A 19,968-nucleotide genomic window follows, 5' to 3' on the forward strand; every position below is an offset into this window, starting at 1 on the left:
TTGTTCCTCAGACACCACCGCACAAAGAGGCCGATATTTTAAAAATTATAACTCTGACTAAGTTTAACCTTAAAGAACATTCATAGAACAATTTTCTGAGTACCCTCCTTTTTGTTTTATAAAAATATTTTCCATTTTTTTGAGATTTTTGACTTCAAAGTGAGTGGTCACCTTGAAGACCAAACTTCCTCCTCGGACACCACCTCACTTAAACCCCTGGAATTTGATGAAAAATTAATTTTAACTCCAGGAACGACTAGATATTTCAAATAAAACATTATGCCACATCCTTAGAATAAAATAAAAAATTACTGTGACACCTGAAATAAAGCATTTCAAATAAATGTCTGGAGTAAGATGCAACCTGCTGTTTGGATACCATCGCACAAAGAAGCGGATATTTCCAAAATTATGACTCGAACAGTTTTGAACCCTTTTAAACATTTATAGCACATGCTTTTCTGAATATTATTCTTTTTATTTCATAAGAATACCAATAGAAGCTTCTGAGATTTTTGCATTTAAAGTGAGAGACCACGTAGGAAAATGCGCCTACACCTGCGCATACGACCCATATTGGTTTTGAGGCATGTGGGGTTGCATATTATGCTCCTAAAACAAATCCGGCTCGTAGGACCAAAATTAGTCCTTCTAAGGGATTTTCTATTGATAATAATATAAATATACAATTAATAAATGAAAAAATTCATAAGAAATTGAATTTTACTTGGAACGATTAAACGGTTTAAAAGGCGAAAAAAAATTTAATTGTAGATATTTACCGCGTTCGCCTCTCAACGGTTTAATCCACGTCCCGATCCCGATTTTCCGCTTTTACTTTTCCCACGTTTTTCCCTAATTAGTGTGGCCCGTTTATTGGATTTCGTAACTTAAATGTTTCGTTCCAGCTTTATGCAACCCGACGCGCATCCAGATCGATATTGTGTCTAAAGCGCAGGTGCGTGCGCACCTCCCAAAAATGAAATGAAATTGAAACCTTCACTCATCACTTGATTTAAATAATTCGAAAAAACTCGTTTTTTTTTTAATTAAAAATAAATAGCAAAGTGACCACAAATCATGTCCACTTAAGGTTTTCCCCCCGATTTTCCTGATGTTTTCGTGGAAAATTAGGCTTAAACTACAAATAATCAGTCATAAATCGGGTAAATTCTTAAAATCTTGGGACGTTTCCTCCGTTTAATTTTAACGAATACTTAACGAGCTAAGCTTCAGCAATTACCGCGGCAATTTTCCTTAAGGGCAATTTTCTTCGGGTGGGAATATTTTTAATCGCAATATTCCTCGGTCATAATTAATTTGCTCGGATTACGAATTAATTACATTGGAATTGAATGATTTACATTTAAATTAGTTACCTGGATTGTGCACATTGTAAATTACCTTAATAGGGTATTTTCTTAATAAATATTAGAAGAATATTAATATTACTATTCTAGATGTTTAAAGGTTTATAATAATAATAATAATAATTAATATGTTTATTCAACGATTTTTTAGCAAGTTTTTGGTTTTGGTGTATTTATCAACCGTATATATGGTCAAATTATATTTATTAAACCGTAGAATATACGTGTATCATAAACGATTCTGTTTGGAAAGATTCTATAGGAAATTTCGGCATTGAAAAAAATTTGGCACGGGACTTATACATTATCTAGTTTTTTTAAACTCGATTACTACACCTCAAATATTTACTTACATATTTTTATTTTTCCTGGGTTTCCTATGGAAAATAGAAAATTTTTACATTGGAGTTTTTTATTAGGCTTTTTAAGAGCAATCTATAGTAAAAAAAAATTTTTGATTTGGCCAACTTTTCAGAATTTTCATATTTTCTAGCCTGTTTGGTCCAAAACCAAAAAATGGGAATAACCGCTTTCCTGTTAATTTTTGGATAAAATGTGTAATATACTTTTGGATTTAGATTTAAAAAATGCACTAAATTCAATAATTAAACGTTTAAAATTTTTCATATATTTTGAGAAAATTGCCTTTTTTTGTTCAGAGGTTTTTCACGATTTTCTCCCACTGTATGAGAAATATTAACAAAATTTCTTATTCTTCTTATAGCTCTTTTTATTGTGAATAACTTTTATTAAGGTCAATTTTCCCTAACATTCACATATTTCGTTAAAAAAAAAATAAAAGTCTACCAAAATTTTATGCGAAAATTACGCGTTTTTTATTTTTCCTGACTTTCCTATAAAAAATAGAAAATTTCGAAATAAGAGTTTTCTGTTAGAATCATTGTGAGCAATATATAGCAAAAAAAATTTTTTGATTTGGCCAACTTTTTAAAATTTTCAAATTTTCTAGCGTTTTAGTCCTAAACCAAAAAATTGCAATAACTGCTTTCCTGTACAATTTTCGAAAAAATGTGTAATATACTTTTAGATTTGGATTTAAAAAACGCATTGAACTCAATAATTAAACGTTTAAAATTTTTCATATATTTTGAGAAAATTGTCTTTTTATGTTTGAAGGTTTTTCATGATTTTCTCCCACTGTGTGGAAAATATTATCAAAATTTCTTTTTCCAGAGATGGCCGTTATTACTGTGAATAACTTTTATTAGAATGATTTTCCTTTCACATTTAAAGATTTTTAATAAAAAAAATAAAAGTGATTTTAAGTAGGAAATCATGGGTCTAAGCCTTACAATTTTGTGCTCTTACGGAAAGTACACTTTTTTAATTTTTCCTTGTTTTCCTTTAACAAATACAAATATTTAAATTAAGAGTTTTTTAATAAGCTTTTCATGGGCAATATACAGCAAAAAAAAATTTTTGATTTGGCCAACTTTTCAAAATGTTTTCAAATTTTCTAGCCTGTTTTGGTCCAAAACCAAAAAATGGCTATAACTGCTTTCCTGTTCAATTTTGGAAAAAATGTGAAAAATAATTTTCGATTTGCTTTTAAAAAAGGCACTGAATTCAAAATTTAAACATTTAAAATTTTCCATATATTTTGAAAAAATTGCCTTTTTTTGTTCGGAGGTTTTTCACGATTTTCTCCCACTGTATGAGAAATATTAACAAAATTTCTTATTCTTCTTATAGCTCTTTTTATTGTGAATAACTTTTATTAAGGTCAATTTTCCCTAACATTTATATATTTCCTAAAAAAAAATTAAATGTCTACCTAAATTTCTCTAATGTAGATTTTATGAAAATTACGCGTTTTTTATTTTTCCTGACTTTCCTATAAAAAATAGAAAATTTTGAAATTAGAGTTTTCTTTTAGGATTTTTGTGAGCAATATAAAGCAAAAAAAATTTTTTGATTTGGTCAACTTTTCAAAATTTTCAATTTTGCCAGCTAGTTTTGGCCAAAAACCCAAAAAATGCTAATAACTGCTTTCCTGTTAATTTTTGGAAAAAATGTGTAATATACTTTTGGATTTGGATTTCAAAAACGCATTAAATTCAATAGTTAAACCCTTAAAATTTTTCATATATTTTGAGAAAATTGCCTTTTTTTGTTCGGAGGTTTTTCACGATTTTCTCCCACTGTATGGAAAATATTAATAAAATTTCTTTTTGCAGAGATGCTCGTTATTATTGTGAATAACTTTTATTAGGATCATTTTTCTTTTACATCTATAGATTTTTAATAAAAAAAATAAAAGTGATTTTTAGAAGGAAATCATGGGTATATGCCTTACAATTTTGTGCTCTTATTGTAAGTACACTTTTTTAATCTTTCCTGGCTTTCCTTTAAAAAATACATAAAGTTGAATGAAGAGTTTTTTAATAAGCTTTCCATGGGCAATATATAGCAAAAAAATTTTTTTTGATTTGGACAACTTTTGAAAATCTCCAAATTTTCCACCCAGTTTTGTCCAAAAATAAAAAAATTGCCAATAACTTTTTCCCAGTTCGTTTTCAGAAAAAAATTGTAGGACACTTTTTAAATTGTCCTTAAAAAAGACATTAATTACAAAAATAAAAAATATAAATTTTCATATACATTTTGAGAAAATTACATCTTTTTGCACGGAGATCTTTCATGATTTTCTCCCACTGTATGGAAATTATTAACAAAATTTCTTGCTCCAGAGATATATCTTTTTACTGTAAATAACTTTTATTAAGGTCAATTTTCCCTAACATTTATACATTTCCTAAAAAAAAATCAAATGTCTACCTAAACTTCTCTAATTTAGATTTTATGAAAATTACGAGATTTTTATTTTTCTTGACTTCCCTATAAAAAATAGAAAATTTCGAAATAAGAGTTTTTTATTAGGATTTTTGTGAGCAATCCATAGCAAAAAAAAATTTTTGATTTGGTCAACTTTTTTAAATTTTCAATTTTGCCAGCTAGTTTTGGCCAAAAACCAAAAAATGCTAATAACTGCTTTCCTATTAATTTTTGGAAAAAATGTGTAATATACTTTTAGATTTGGATTTAAAAAGCGTATTAAATTCAATAATTAAACGTTTAAAATTTTTCATATATTTTGAGAAAATTGCCTTTCTTTGTTCGGAGGTTTTTCACGATTTTCTCCCACTGTATAGAAAATATTATCAAAATTTCTTTTTCCAGAGATAGCCGTTATTACTATGAATAACTTTTATTAAGATCATTTTCCTTTCACATTATTAGATTTTTAATAAAAAAAAATAAAAGTGAATTTTAGAAGGAAATCATGGGTCTACCTCTTACAATTTTGTGTTCTTATTGTAAGTACAATTTTTTAATTTTTCCTGGCTTTCCTTTAAAAAATAAAAAATTTTGAAATTAAAGTTTTCTTTTAGGATTTTTGTGAGCAATATATAGCAAAAAAAATTTTTTGATTTGGTCAACTTTTCAAAATTTTCAATTTTGCCAGCTAGTTTTGGCCAAAAACCCAAAAAATGCTAATAACTGCTTTCCTGTTAATTTTTGGAAAAAATGTGTAATATACTTTTGGATTTGGATTTCAAAAACGCATTAAATTCAATAGTTAAACCCTTAAAATTTTTCATATATTTTGAGAAAATTGCCTTTTTTTGTTCGGAGGTTTTTCACGATTTTCTCCCACTGTATGGAAAATATTAACAAAATTTCTTTTTGCAGAGGTGCTCGTTATTATTGTGAATAACTTTTATTAGGATCATTTTTCTTTTACATCTATAGATTTTTAATAAAAAAAATAAAAGTGATTTTTAGAAGGAAATCATGGGTCTAAGCCTTACAATTTTGTGCTCTTATAGAAAGTACACTTTTTTAATTTTTCCTGGCTTTCCTTTAAAAAATAGAAAAATTTGAATTAAGAGTTTTTTAATCAGCTTTTCATGGACAATGTATAGCAAAAAAATTTTTTTGATTTGGACAACTTTTGAAAATTTCCAAATTTTCCGGACAGTTTTGTCCAAAAATAAAAAATTGCCAATAACTTCTTCCCAGTTCGTTTTCAAAAAAAAATTGTAGAACACTTTTCAAATTGCCCTTAAAAAACGCATTAATTACAAAAATAAAAAATATAAATTTTCATTTACATTTCGAGAAAATTACATCCTTTTGCACGGAGATCTGTCATAATTTTCTTCCACTCTGTGCAAGAAATTGAGCGATAATAGTGGAAAAAATTATATATAAAAACGTGGAAGCGGCAACACTGCATCAACGAGATTCTTTAATACATTCATTTATCGAACAGGGTTGCCATTTTTCCCGCATAAATAAATTTAAATAAATAAACGACTTTAATGAGAAAGTCCATCTTTGGAGTAAACGGTTAATAAGGAAGATGTTCTTTTTAAAACGAAGTCTTATCTCTCTCATATAGAGTGAGAAAATGAAACGAAATTATTATTATTATTATTATAAATAAACGACTTACCAAACTATAATCCGTATCGAACATCCTCGGCAACTGATGCAAAGAGCTGGCAACCAGGGTGTAACCGACGCACTTGTAGACGTTTGGCAACGTGCAGAGTCTACGGGCCAAAGGGGCGTGGCACACGTAGATGTACCTTTGGACGGCCAACACCAGGGTGAGCCATATGCTGGCCGTGTGGAACATGTTCGGTAGACTCTAGAAAAAGACAAAAAAAAATTGTTTTATTGAGGTTTTGGGGGTGCTAGAGGGAGGGGAGATAACGTGGGCTAAGTAGACTCTGGAAAAAGAGAAAAATCTCGTTTTATGGAGGTTCTGCGGGTGCTAGAGGGAGATGGCTTATGTGAAATTTGGTCAGAATAAGAAGGACTACGTTAAGGTTTTTTAAGGTTTTTTGGGGGGAGGAAAGCGCGAAAAACCTTTGGGGCAAAAAAAGTGATTTTCTCAAAATGTATGGTGAATTTGACATTGTTTCTTTTTGCAATTGATGCCTTGTTAAAGGGCAAAAATAAAAGCGTTTTACATATTTTTTCGAAAAATGAGCGGGAAAGCTGTTATTGGCATTTTTTGGTTTTTGGCCAAAGCTGGCTGGAAGATTAGGCGGTTTTTGAAATATTGCCAAATCAAAATTTTTTTTTTGCTTTATATTCCTCTTGAAAAGCTCATTAAAAAATTCTTAATTGAAAATCTTCCATTTTCCAAAGGAAAGCCAGGAAAAATAAAAAAAGATTAATTTCCATAAGAACACCTGCATTAGAAAAATTTGAAGGGGTACGCCCATGATTTTCTCTTAAAAAACACTTTTAATTTTTTTATTAAAAATCTATAAATGTAACGGAAAAATGACCTTAATAAAAGTTATTCACAGTAATAAGAACTATCACTGGAAAACAAGATTTTGATAAAATTTTCCATACAGTGGGAGAAAATCGTAAAAAACCTCCAAGTAGAAAGAGGCAATTTTCTCGAAAGATATGGAAAATTTTAAATGTTTAATTTTTGTATTCAATACCTTTTTTAGAGCCAAATCGAAAAGTATTTCATAAATTTTTTCGAAAAATGAACAGGAAAGCAATTATTGTAATTTTTTGGTTTTTGGTCCAAACCTGCCCGAAAATTGGAAAATTTTGAAAAGTTGGCCAAATCAAAAAAAAATTTTGTTATATATTGCTCTTAAAAAACTAATTAAAAAACTCTTATTTCAAAATTTTCTATTTCTCAAAGGAAAGCCAGGAAAAATAAAAAAGTGTAATATCCTTAGGACCCCTAGTTTTTTTTCGTAAATCACTGTTTATTTTATTATAAGGTAATCTGTAAGTGTAAGCAAAAAATCTTTTAAATAAAATTTAACTGAAAAAATTAGAGCTATCTCTGGAAAAAGGAATTTTTAATTTATTTTTCATACAGTGGGAGAAAATCGTGAAAAACAATTAAAAAATGCAATTTTCTCAAAAAGTACTGGCCATTTTGATGTGTTTATTGTTGCAATTAATGCTCTTTTTAAAGGTAAAAAGAAAAGTATTTTACAAATTTTTTCCAAAAATTAATAATAAATAAGTTACGAGCATCTTTTGGTCCCCTAACATACAGTAGAAGCATTTTTTTTTAAATTTATTTATTTTATTTTTTTATACAAATTCTATAAGTGCTAGGGAAAAATGGTTTAAACAAAAGTTGTTCACAATAATAAGAGCTATCTTCCGAAAAAGAAATTTTAATTTTATTTTATATACAGTGTGAGTAAATCCTAAAAAACCTAGAAACAAAAAATTCGATTATCTCAAAAAATATGGGAAATTTCAATTTTTTTATTGTTGCAGTCGATGCCTTTTTTTAAGACAAAAAGAAACCTAATTTACATATTTTTTCCAAAAATGAATAATAACGGAGCTATAGGCCAATTTTGCAAACAATAACTTAACCAGCCCCACTCAGGAAAAATCTCAAAAGGTTTTTAATTTTTTTCTGGAAAAACTGAATCACTGAACAAAAAACGCCTTAAACAAAACTTGATAAGTAATAAAAGGGCTATCATTGGCAAACTATTTCAAACTTGTATCTGGAACCGTTCTCCCGGAAATCCAGGAAAAGTAACTCCCTTACCTTCTCAATTTCCTCGAGGACTATCAAATTTTTTTATATAAATTCTATAGGTGCTAGGGAAAAATGGTTTAAATAAAAGTTGTTCACAATAACAAGGCCTATATTTAGAAACTAACATTTTCGTTTTATTTTCCATACACTGGTCAAAAATCACGAAAAACCACTGGAGTCCTTCCAACATCTATCGAGCGTTTTTCGGCTTAAATAAACAGCTTAATACAGGCGAGTTTCCCCATGTATGAGCCCGTAAAACAAACCGGTTCCGACCTGAAAAACCCCCATTTCACACATTTTAAATGGCACTTCACCAGAGGCGACGTTCCGTGAAATTCAAATCGAAGATTTTCCCACTTTTTCATGTCATTATTAAAACGTTCACTCATATTGAGCCAATTTGACTGTGAAAATTAGGAAATTAATAAGAGAAAATTGTTGTTTTATACAACTATTTGTATATAAAAGAATCAAGGCCTCTGCGCAGGTCCAGCGGGGATATAAATTAAAAAGGGAGAAGACGAGGAGTCAATTCTTAGTCCATTTTAAGCACTCCATCCTTAAACTTCTTAGAATCTCTGACCAGCTTCCTAGCAGCTATTTATATATAAAAGAATAAGGCCTCTGCGCATGTTATTAGTCCACTTTAAGCACTCCATTATAAAACCTCTCAGGATCGCTGACCAGCTTCCTATGAGAGGGAGTGAGCCAACAAATGAAGAATTAAACTCTGCTGAAAGTGAGACAGTGTGATAAACAACTGTATCCGAGAGTGATTGAGATATCTAAACGAGTCCTTGTCACGCTTCAGTTGGTTTAATATCGACCCATATGCAGATCCAAGGCAACGGAAACTTTCGCGCACAAATTCCCTTTGAGTTTTTCATCGGAAACTTCGATTTGTGAAAGTTCAATTTTCTTAAAGCGGCCCCTTGAATAACCGGAGCGACGTCGCGTTTTTCTCCTCCTCCACTGCTTTGAATGCACGTTTTAAACTGATTGATTCGGAAAAGAGGGGGTTTTCCCGGGAAAAACTTGCGAGTTTTCCGCACTAAAGAGGCTCCTTTCGAGAACAATGCATGATGCAATTCTTAATAACTTCAAGTGAATGATTGGCAACGAAAGGGTGGATGTGCCGGAGTGGCGGTGTTCTGGAATAATTGATGAATTTGACCTGGATTTTTGGTCTATTTCACTAAATAACTCAAAAACTGCTTAAGGTATTCCCAATGTTCTTTAAGATGTGCATAGAGGGATTCCTGAGGATGATTGGGAGTAAAAAACTTGTGTTTATTGTCCTCGAAGCCCTCGAGGAAAATCGGAAGGGAGTCACTTTTCCTGGATTTCCTGGAGAATGGTTGCACATAGAAATGTGAAATAGTTTGCAGATGATAGACCCTTTATTACTTTAATTTTTTTGTTTAAGGCGTTTTTTATAGAGGGCCACAGTTTTTCCAAAAAAAAAAATAAAAACCTTTTTGAGATTTTTTCTGAGAAGTACCCTTGTGACCAGTTATTGTTGAAAAATGGCCTATAGCTCCTTTATTATTCGTTTTAGAGTAAAAGGATGTTTTACCTTTTTTTAGGAGCTCTTGCAAAGAACTAAATGCAATAATAAAAATATAATTTTTTCCCATAGGTTTCGAGAAAAATAGAAAATAAGAAAATCACTTTTCCCAAATTTTCTCGAGAACAGTGGCAGATAAAAATTTAAAATAGTGTGCAAATGACAGGCCTCTTTATTCCAAACAACTTTTGTTTGAGCAATTTTTCTCGAGGAACCACTGTTTTCCCAAAAAAAAACATTTTTTATTTAATTCCTTAGAAATTCTCGAGTGTCCATTTTAGAGCTTAACATTCTTACAATTAAATAAAGAATATCCATAATAATTGTATATGACATAAATATTCATATATTTAATACCAATGGGAACTTTCCAACATTATTTCACCTGAAAATCAACAAATTTCCCACAGAATGTTTTCTTCTTATCACGTAAACAATTGAAGTTTTCCTTTGCTTCTGTTTATTTTCAATTGGGCTTTTAACTGAATAGACTCCATTAGTAAATAGTTAAATGTACATTTTATATCGCATATATAACTGTTTTATGGGTTGAAGCTCGTGAAATCTTTATAGTAAATAAAAGTAAATTTATTCTCTCAGGAGATTTTTTGTAGTAAAAATTTAAAAGAAATTGTTGATTTTTGGAAATAATAAAGCTTTCCAGGAAAAACGTTTTAGATGAAACTTTTGAGGTTTTAAGAGACCTTTTATTTGCAAGATGTTTTAAGTTTATATCTATGATCGTTCTCCTAAAAATGAGGAAAAAGTGATTTTTATGTTTTCTCAATTTTCTCAAAGCCTATGGAGAAAATCAATATTTTTAATTTTGCATTTAGTTCCTTGTCAGTGTGTCTAAAAAAAAGCTTAAATACTTTTCTGGCCTAAAATTAATAATAAAGAAGCTACAAGCGATTTAAGCTAGAGTTACACATTTTTTAGCCTAAAAATTTAGTAAAAGCATTAGAGACAATTATGGAGTAATAATTTTTTTTTTGGAAAAACTGCAGCTTTATGAGAAAATTTATATTTACAAAAGTTGTGATGCATCAAAAGGCCTGTCGTCTGCAAAATATTTCGAATTTTTATCTACAACCGTTTTCGAGAAAATTGGAGAAAAGTGTTTTTTTAATTTTTATTTTTCTCGAAGCCTATTGGGAAAATTGATATTTTCACTTCTGCATTTAGTTCCTTGTCACTGTGCCTAAAAAAAAGCTTAAATGCCTTTTTGGCCTAAAATTAATATTAAAGGAGCTACAAGCGATTTAGGCTGGAACTATCCATTTTTTAGCCTAAAAATTTAGAAATAAAGTAATAATTTTTTTTGGAAAAACTGCAGCTTTATGAGAAAAATTGTTTTTACATAAGTTGTAATGCATCAAAAGATCTGTCATCCGCAAAATATTTCAAATTTTTATCTACAACCGTTTTCGAGAAAATTCGAGAAAAGTGATTTTTTTATTTTTTATTTTTCTCGAAGCCTATTGGGAAAATTGATATTTTTACTTCTGTATTTAGTTCCTTGTCACTGTGCCTAAAAAAAAGCTTAAATGCCTTTTTGGCCTAAAATTAATATTAAAGGAGCTACAAGCGATTTAAGCTGGAACTATCCATTTTTTAGCCTAAAAATTTAGAAATAGAGTAATAATTTTTTTTGGTGAAACTACAGCTTTATGAGAGAAATTGTCTCTACAAAAGTTGTGATGCATCAAAATGCCTGTCATCTGCAAAATATTTCGAAATTTTATTTACAACCGTTTTCGAGAAAATTCGAGAAAAGTGATTTTTTTATTTTTCATTTTTCTCGAAGCCTATTGGGAAAATTGATATTTTCACTTCTGCATTTAGTTCCTTGTCAGTGTGCCTAAAAAAAAGCTTAAATGCCTTTTTGGCCTAAAATAAATATTGAAGGAGCTACAAGCGGTTTTTGTCAGAATTACCCATTTTTTAGCCTGAAAATTAAATAAACCCATTAGGAAAATTCATGGTGTGATAAATATGTTTGCTAGAAAAACTGTAGCCTTACGAGAAAAATTGTCTTAATAAAAGTTGTTAGGTAATAAAAGTCCTGTCATCCGCAAAATATTTCAAATTTTTATCTACAACCGTTCTCGAGAAAATTCGAGAAAAGTGATTTTTTTATTTTTCATTTTTCTCGAAGCCTATGTGGAAAATTGATATTTTTACTTCTGTATTTAGTTCCTTGTCAGTGTGCCTAAAAAAAAGCCTAAATGCCTTTTTAGTCTAAAATTAATAATAAAGGAGCTACAAGCGATTTAAACTGGAACTATCCATTTTTTAGCCTAAAAATTTAGAAATAGAGTAATAATTTTTTTTGGTGAAACTACAGCTTTATGAGAGAAATTGTCTCTACAAAAGTTGTGATGCATCAAAATGCCTGTCATCTGCAAAATATTTCGAAATTTTATTTACAACCGTTTTCGAGAAAATTCGAGAAAAGTGATTTTTTTATTTTTCGTTTTTCTCGAAGCCTTTGAGGAAAATTAATATTTTTACTTCTGCATTAAGTTCTTTGTCAGTGTGCCTAAAAAAAAGCTTAAATGCCTTTTTGGCCTAAAATAAATATTGAAGGAGCTACAAGCGGTTTTTGTCAGAATTACCCATTTTTTAGCCTAAAAATTAAATAAAACCATTAGGAAAATTCATGCTGTGATAAATATGTTTGTTGAAAAAACTATAGCCTTACCAGAAAAATTGTCTTAACAAAAGTTGTTAGGCATTAAAAGACCTGTCATCCGCAAAATATTTTAAATTTTTATCTATGACCGTTCTCGAGAAAATTCGGGAAAAGTGATTTTTTTATTTTTCATTTTTCTCGAAGCTTATGGGGAAAATTTGTATTTTTACTTTTGCATTTACTTCCTTGCAAATGTACCTAAAAAAAAGCTTTTATACTTTTCTAGCCTAAAATTAATAATGAAGGAGCTACAAGCGGTTTTTGCTAGAATTACCCATTTTTTAGCCTAAAAATTAAATAAAACCATTAAGAAAATTCATGGTGTGATAAATATGCTTGTTGGAAAAACTATAGCCTTACGAGAAAAATTGTCTTTATAAAAGTTGTTAGGCATTAAAAGACCTGTCATCCGCAAAATATTTCAAATTTTTATCTATGACCGTTCTCGAGAAAATTCGGGAAAAGTGATTTTTTTTATTTTTCATTTCTCTCGAAGGCTATGGGGAAAATTAATATTTTTACGTCTGCATTTAGTTCCTTGTAAAAGTGCCTAAAAAAAGCTAAAATGCCTTTTTGGTCTAAAATCAATAATGAAGGAGCTACAAGCGGTTTTTGCCAGAATTACCCATTTTTTAGCCTAAAAATTAAATAAACCCATTAGGAAAATTCATGGGGTGATAAATATGTTTGTTGGAAAAACTATAGCCTTACGAGAAAAATTGTCTTTATAAAAGTTGTTAGGCATTAAAAGACCTGTCATCTGCAAAATATTTCAAATTTTTATCTATGCCCGTTTTCGAGAAAATTCGGGAAAAGTGATTTTTTTATTTTTCGTTTTTCTCGAAGCCTATGTGGAAAATTGATATTTTTACTTCTGTATTTAGTTCCTTGTCAGTGTGCCTAAAAAAAAGCCTAAATGCCTTTTTAGTCTAAAATTAATAATAAAGGAGCTACAAGCGATTTAAACTGGAACTATCCATTTTTTAGCCTAAAAATTTAGAAATAGAGTAATAATTTTTTTTGGTGAAACTACAGCTTTATGAGAGAAATTGTCTCTACAAAAGTTGTGATGCATCAAAATGCCTGTCATCTGCAAAATATTTCGAAATTTTATTTACAACCGTTTTCGAGAAAATTCGAGAAAAGTGATTTTTTTATTTTTCGTTTTTCTCGAAGCCTTTGAGGAAAATTAATATTTTTACTTCTGCATTAAGTTCTTTGTCAGTGTGCCTAAAAAAAAGCTTAAATGCCTTTTTGGCCTAAAATAAATATTGAAGGAGCTACAAGCGGTTTTTGTCAGAATTACCCATTTTTTAGCCTAAAAATTAAATAAAACCATTAGGAAAATTCATGCTGTGATAAATATGTTTGTTGAAAAAACTATAGCCTTACCAGAAAAATTGTCTTAACAAAAGTTGTTAGGCATTAAAAGACCTGTCATCCGCAAAATATTTTAAATTTTTATCTATGACCGTTCTCGAGAAAATTCGGGAAAAGTGATTTTTCTATTTTTCATTTTTCTCGAAGCTTATGGGGAAAATTTGTATTTTTACTTCTGCATTTACTTCCTTGCAAATGTACCTAAAAAAAAGCTTTTATACTTTTCTAGCCTAAAATTAATAATGAAGGAGCTACAAGCGGTTTTTGCTAGAATTACCCATTTTTTAGCCTAAAAATTAAATAAAACCATTAAGAAAATTCATGGTGTGATAAATATGCTTGTTGGAAAAACTATAGCCTTACGAGAAAAATTGTCTTTATAAAAGTTGTTAGGCATTAAAAGACCTGTCATCCGCAAAATATTTCAAATTTTTATCTATGACCGTTCTCGAGAAAATTCGGGAAAAGTGATTTTTTTTATTTTTCATTTCTCTCGAAGGCTATGGGGAAAATTAATATTTTTACGTCTGCATTTAGTTCCTTGTAAAAGTGCCTAAAAAAAGCTAAAATGCCTTTTTGGTCTAAAATCAATAATGAAGGAGCTACAAGCGGTTTTTGCCAGAATTACCCATTTTTTAGCCTAAAAATTAAATAAACCCATTAGGAAAATTCATGGGGTGATAAATATGTTTGTTGGAAAAACTATAGCCTTACGAGAAAAATTGTCTTTATAAAAGTTGTTAGGCATTAAAAGACCTGTCATCTGCAAAATATTTCAAATTTTTATCTATGCCCGTTTTCGAGAAAATTCGGGAAAAGTGATTTTTTTATTTTTCGTTTTTCTCGAAGCCTATTGGGAAAATTGATATTTTTACTTCTGCATTTAGTTCCTTGTCGGTGTGCCTAAAAAAAAGCTTAAATGCCTTTTTGGCCTAAAGTTAATATTAAAGAAGCTACAAGCGATTAAAGCTGGAACTATCCATTTTTTAGCCTTAAAATTTAGTAAAAGCATAGAGACAATTATGGAGTAATAATTTTTTTTTTTGGAAAAACTGCAGGCTTATGAGAAAAATTGTCTTCACAAAAGTTGTGATGCATCAAAAGGCCTGTCATCTGCAAAATATTTCGAATTTTTATCTACAACCGTTTTCGAGAAAATTCGAGAAAAGTGATTTTTTAATTTTTTGTTTTTCTCGAAGCCTATTGGGAAAATTGATATTTTCACTTCTGTATTTAGTTCCTTGTCAGTGTGCCTAAAAAAAAGTCTAAATGCCTTTTTAGTCTAAAATTAATAATAAAGGAGCTACAAGCGATTTAAGTTGGAACTATCCATTTTTTAGCCTAAAAATTTAGAAATAGAGTAATAATTTTTTTTGGTGAAACTACAGCTTTATGAGAGAAATTGTCTCCACAAAAGTTGTGACGCATCAAAATGCCTGTCATCTGCAAAATATTTCGAAATTTTATTTACAACCGTTTTCGAGAAAATTCGAGAAAAGTGATTTTTTTATTTTTCATTTTTCTCGAAGCCTATGTGGAAAATTGATATTTTTCCTTCTGCATTAAGTTGTTTGTCAATGTGCCTAAAAAAAAGCTTAAATGCCTTTTTGACCTAAAATTAATAATGAAGGAGCTACAAGCGGTTTTTGCCAAAATTACCCATTTTTTTGCCTACTAATTAAATAAAACCATTAGGAAAATTCATGGTGTGATAAATATGTTTGCTGGAAAAACTGTAGCCTTACGAGAAAAACTGTCTTAATAAAAGTTGTTAGGTATTAAAAGTCCCATTATCTGCAAAATATTTCAAATTTTTATCTACAACCGTTCTCGAGAAAATTCGAGAAAAGTGATTTTTTTATTTTTCATTTTTCTCGAAGCTTATGGGGAAAATTTGTATTTTTACTTCTGCATTTACTTCCCTGCAAATGTATCTAAAAAAAAGCTTTAATACCTTTCTAGCCTAAAATTAATAATGAAGGAGCTACAAGCGGTTTTTGCTAGAATTACCCATTTTTTAGCCTAAAAATTAAATAAAACCATTAAGAAAATTCATGGTGTGATAAATATGTTTGTTGGAAAAACTATAGCCTTACGAGAAAAATTGTCTTTATAAAAGTTGTTAGGCATTAAAAGACCTGTTATCCGCAAAATATTTCAAATTTTTATCTATGACCGTTTTCGAGAAAATTCGGGAAAAGTGATTTTTTTTATTTTTTGTTTTTCTCGAAGCCTTTGAGGAAAATTGATATTTTTACTTCTGCATTAAGTTCTTTGTCAGTGTGCCTAAAAAAAATCTAAAATACCTTTTTGGCCTAAAATTAATAATAACAGAGGTATGAGATATTTTTGCAAAAATATGCTTATTTTGGTGAAAACTAGTAAAAAAAAAGTTTTTATTTTTTTTTTGAAAAAACTACGATTCGATTACGAGGGAAAAATTGTCTTAACAAAAGTTTTTAAATATTAAAAGGACTATCATCTGCAAAATATTTGAAGTTTTTACCTCTCACGGTTTATCAGAAAATTGGGAAAAAGTGATTTGTCTATTTTGCTCATTTTCTTGAAATCTATGCGAAAAAGACATGCTTTTATACGGAATATCTGAAAATAGTCAAATATTGCTTCTTTTTATTAAAAAAAAAAATAATAATATTGATATTAATAATTTGAGAAAAAACCGTCAATAAATTACCTTGGAGACCAAAGCTGCTCCTCAGACACCACGACTTAAAAGAACCGATAAAATTGTAACTTTGACTGATTTAAACTAGATATTAAAAACGTTGGTAGAATATTCTTTTGTGAGTATTCTGCTTTTTATTTCATGAGAATATTCCTAGTAGTTCTTGAGATTTTTGACTTCAAAGTGAATGATCACCTTGGAGTCAAACCTGCTCCTTGGACACCACCACTTAAAAGAAACGATAGATCCAAAAGTGAAACTTTAAATAATTTAAACCTTTAAGAACATTCTTAGAACATACTTTCTAAGTATTCTGCTTTTTATTTCATGAGAATACTCCCAGTAGCTTTTGAGATTTTTGACTTCAAACCTGCTTCTCAAACATGACCACTTAAATGGACCGATATATCAAAAACTGTAACTTTGACTAACATAAACCTAAGAGAACATTTATAGAACATTACCTTGTGAGTATTTTGCTTTTTATTTCATAAGAATATTCCCAGTAGTTTTTGAGATTTTTGACTTCAAAGTAAGTGGTCACCTTGAAGACTAAACCCGCCTAAAGATTTTCGTTCAAAATTCGAAAATTGGCGTCCAATTAACAAACAATCGTTTAATTTCTTTTTAACATTTCAGACGTTTTAACGCCAATTTTGAGCATGTTTCTGCGTCAAACTTCAGTACAATTTTTTTCAAAAACCTCCCCCATACAACCCCCTTATTATACCATAGAGCCAAATACGAAAACAAAACAACAGAAAATTGAAAAAAAAACTCGAATATTTCCTTGGCAACTCATCATTAAAATAAACGGAAACTTTCACATGAAACTCCACTTAAAGAATCTTTTTGACGTCAAAAGTGAACAGGGAACAGGGGGGGTATTAGCATTGAAGGGATACTCACATGCCCAGTGAATTCATATAAATTTAACCGGGAGAGAAACTCTAAATTCATTTTAATTATTCGTGTGTATCGTCCCAGGGGTAGCGAGAAAACGTTGAAAAATGCCCGGCAAAAGTTTTCCCATTACGCTTTTGAACGTATGCGAGGGAAACTCGAGAGCTTTATGGTCATTTACGCCTTTAAAAGGTATACAAGGAGACTTTGACGATTGCATTACAAGAATATTTTAGCGGGAAAAAGTGAGTTGCCGGGAATTTTATCTGGTTTATAGTTTTTACGACTTTCCCCACCTTTTTTATTGAGTTAGAACCAAGAGAGACGACAGCAATAATTGACATCCGATAAGTAAAATCAAAGGCATGACATAATTTACTCTAGAACTGAAGATTTTTTGCAAGTTTTTCGAACAATTTATAAAACGCAAATAATCTATTCACTTTTCTTAACCGAATGCTTTTTAAATGACTTTTATAGCTATACGAGCAAAAAAGTTGCAATAAATTTTGTTAGACAGCACTCACAAACCCATTCGTCGGGTCCAACTTTTAAAGCTATTTCGAAAACTACAACTTTCTGAAAAAATTCATAGAAATATAAAATAAGCCCTTAACTTTTCTTAAGCGAATGCTTTTTAAATTACTTTCATAGCTTTATAAGCAAAAAAGTTACAGTAAATTTTGTTAGGTACAGTCCCAAACTCATTCGTCGGGTCCAACTTTTGAAAATATTTCGAAAACTACACGTTTCTGAAAAAATTCATAGACACATAAAATAAGCTCCTAACTTTTCTTAAGCGAATGCTTTTTAAATTACCTTTATAGCTTTATAAGCAAAAAAGTGACAGTAAATTTTGTTAGGTAGCAGTCCCAAACTCATTCGTCGGGTCCAACTTTTAAAAATATTTCAAAAACTACACGTTTCTGAAAAAATTCATAGAAACATAAAATAAGCCCCTAACTTTTCTTAAGCGAATGCTTTTTAAATTATCTTTATAGCTTTATAAGCAAAAAAGTTACAGTAATTTTTGTTAGGTAGCAGTCACAAAGTCATTCGTCGGGTCCAACTTTTGAAGATATTTCGAAAACTATAAGTTTTTCAAAAATATCATAAGAACACAAAATAATCCATTAACTTTTCTTAAGCGGATGCTTTTTAAATTACCTTAATAGCTTTATAAGTATAAAAGTTACAGTAAATTTTGTTAGACAGCACTCGCAAACTTAGTCGTCGGGTCCAACTTTTGAAAATAATTCAAAAACTACAAGTTTCTGAAAAAAATTATAAAAATATAAAATAATCCCCTTATTTTTCTTAAGCGAATGCTTTTTAAATTACTTTTATAGCTTTATAAGTACAAAAGTTACAGTAAATTTTGTTAGACAGCACTCACAAACTCATTCGTCGGGTCTAACTTTTGAAGATATTTCAAAAACTACACGTTTCTGAAAAAATTCATAGAAACATAAAATAAGCCCCTAACTTTTCTTAAGCGAATGCTTTTTAAATTACCTTTATAGCTTTATAAGCAAAAAAGTTACAGTAATTTTTGTTAGGTAGCAGTCACAAACTCATTCGTCGGGTCCAACTTTTGAAGATATTTCGAAAACTACACGTTTCTGAAAAAATTCATAGAAACATAAAATAAGCCACTAACTTTTCTTAAGCGAATGATTTTTAAATTACCCTTATAGCTTTATAAGTACAAAAGTTACAGTAAATTTTGTTAGACAGCACTCACAAACTCATTCGTCGGGTCTAACTTTTGAAGATATTTCAAAAACTACAAATTTATCAAAAAATTCATAGAAACACAAAATAATGCATTTACTATTCTTAAGCGAATGCTTTTTAAAGTACTCTCAGAGCTATATGAGCAAAAAAGTTACAGCAAATTATGTTAGGCAGCATTCATTAGAGGCTTAGGGTTAAGAGTTAATGGTCGCGGAATTGAAGATTTTATTGATTTAAAAGCCAAAAGAAGAGAATAAAGAGTGTTACAGAATCACAAAGAAAAAGTCAGAGAATAAAAAGACTTATAATTAAAGTAAGTCCCTGAGAAGACGGAGACGAAGACGAAGACGAAGAAGAAAGAGAAAAAGTAATTGAGAGGACGGACAAACTGAATTTCAAAATTATTAACAAATGTAAAATCCGACATTTTGTTTATTCCTGGCAATCACTATCAATTTAAATTTTATTGATGCGTCGTAAAAAAAATTGATATCCCCATCTCTGTCTGACAGGTCATTCTTACCATAAGTTAGTCTTTATCAAACTCCTTACCAGGACAATGAGTAAGACAGACATATGATGGAAATCGTGTTTAAGACAGAGATCGATATATCTTTGTGACAGAAAATGACCTAAAATTGTGCTTTTTCGTACTAGAATATATTTGCATGTAACTCAGAAGCCACTTAAGATTTCTCGATGATTCTTTGACACGAAGGTGGGGTAATGCCTGAGGAATAATTTGACATACGAAACGTCATGTTCAAAAAAAGATTTAAGAAGATATCGAACTTTTGGCTTAGACATTTCTTTAGCTTTATGACCGAAAAAGTTAGGAAGTAGTCACAAACTCGTTCGTCGGGTCCAACTTTTGAAAATATTTCGAAAACTACAAGTTTTTAAAAAATATCATAAAATCACAAAATAATTTATTGACTTTTCTTAAGCGAATGCTTTTTAAATTACCTTCATAGCTTCATAAGCAAAAAAGTTACATCAAGTTTTGTTAGACATCAGTCACAAACTCAGTCGTCGGGTCCAACTTTTGAAGAT

General features: G+C 29.8%; 1 protein-coding gene across 7 annotated transcripts in view; it reads right to left on the bottom strand.

The window, feature by feature from the left end:
• Positions 1 to 19,968, bottom strand: part of LOC126747559 (sex peptide receptor) — a 489,101-nt gene that overhangs the window by 53,150 nt on the left and 415,983 nt on the right. For all 7 annotated transcript variants that reach the window (XM_050456287.1, XM_050456290.1, XM_050456285.1 and 4 more), the window contains one exon: positions 5,851 to 6,048. In XM_050456287.1, coding sequence (XP_050312244.1) covers positions 5,851 to 6,048 — 198 coding nt within the window. The remainder of the gene's footprint in view (positions 1 to 5,850; positions 6,049 to 19,968) is intronic.

This window comes from Anthonomus grandis, chromosome 19 (genome assembly GCF_022605725.1).
Source record: "Anthonomus grandis grandis chromosome 19, icAntGran1.3, whole genome shotgun sequence".
Taxonomy (NCBI): domain Eukaryota; kingdom Metazoa; phylum Arthropoda; class Insecta; order Coleoptera; family Curculionidae; genus Anthonomus; species Anthonomus grandis.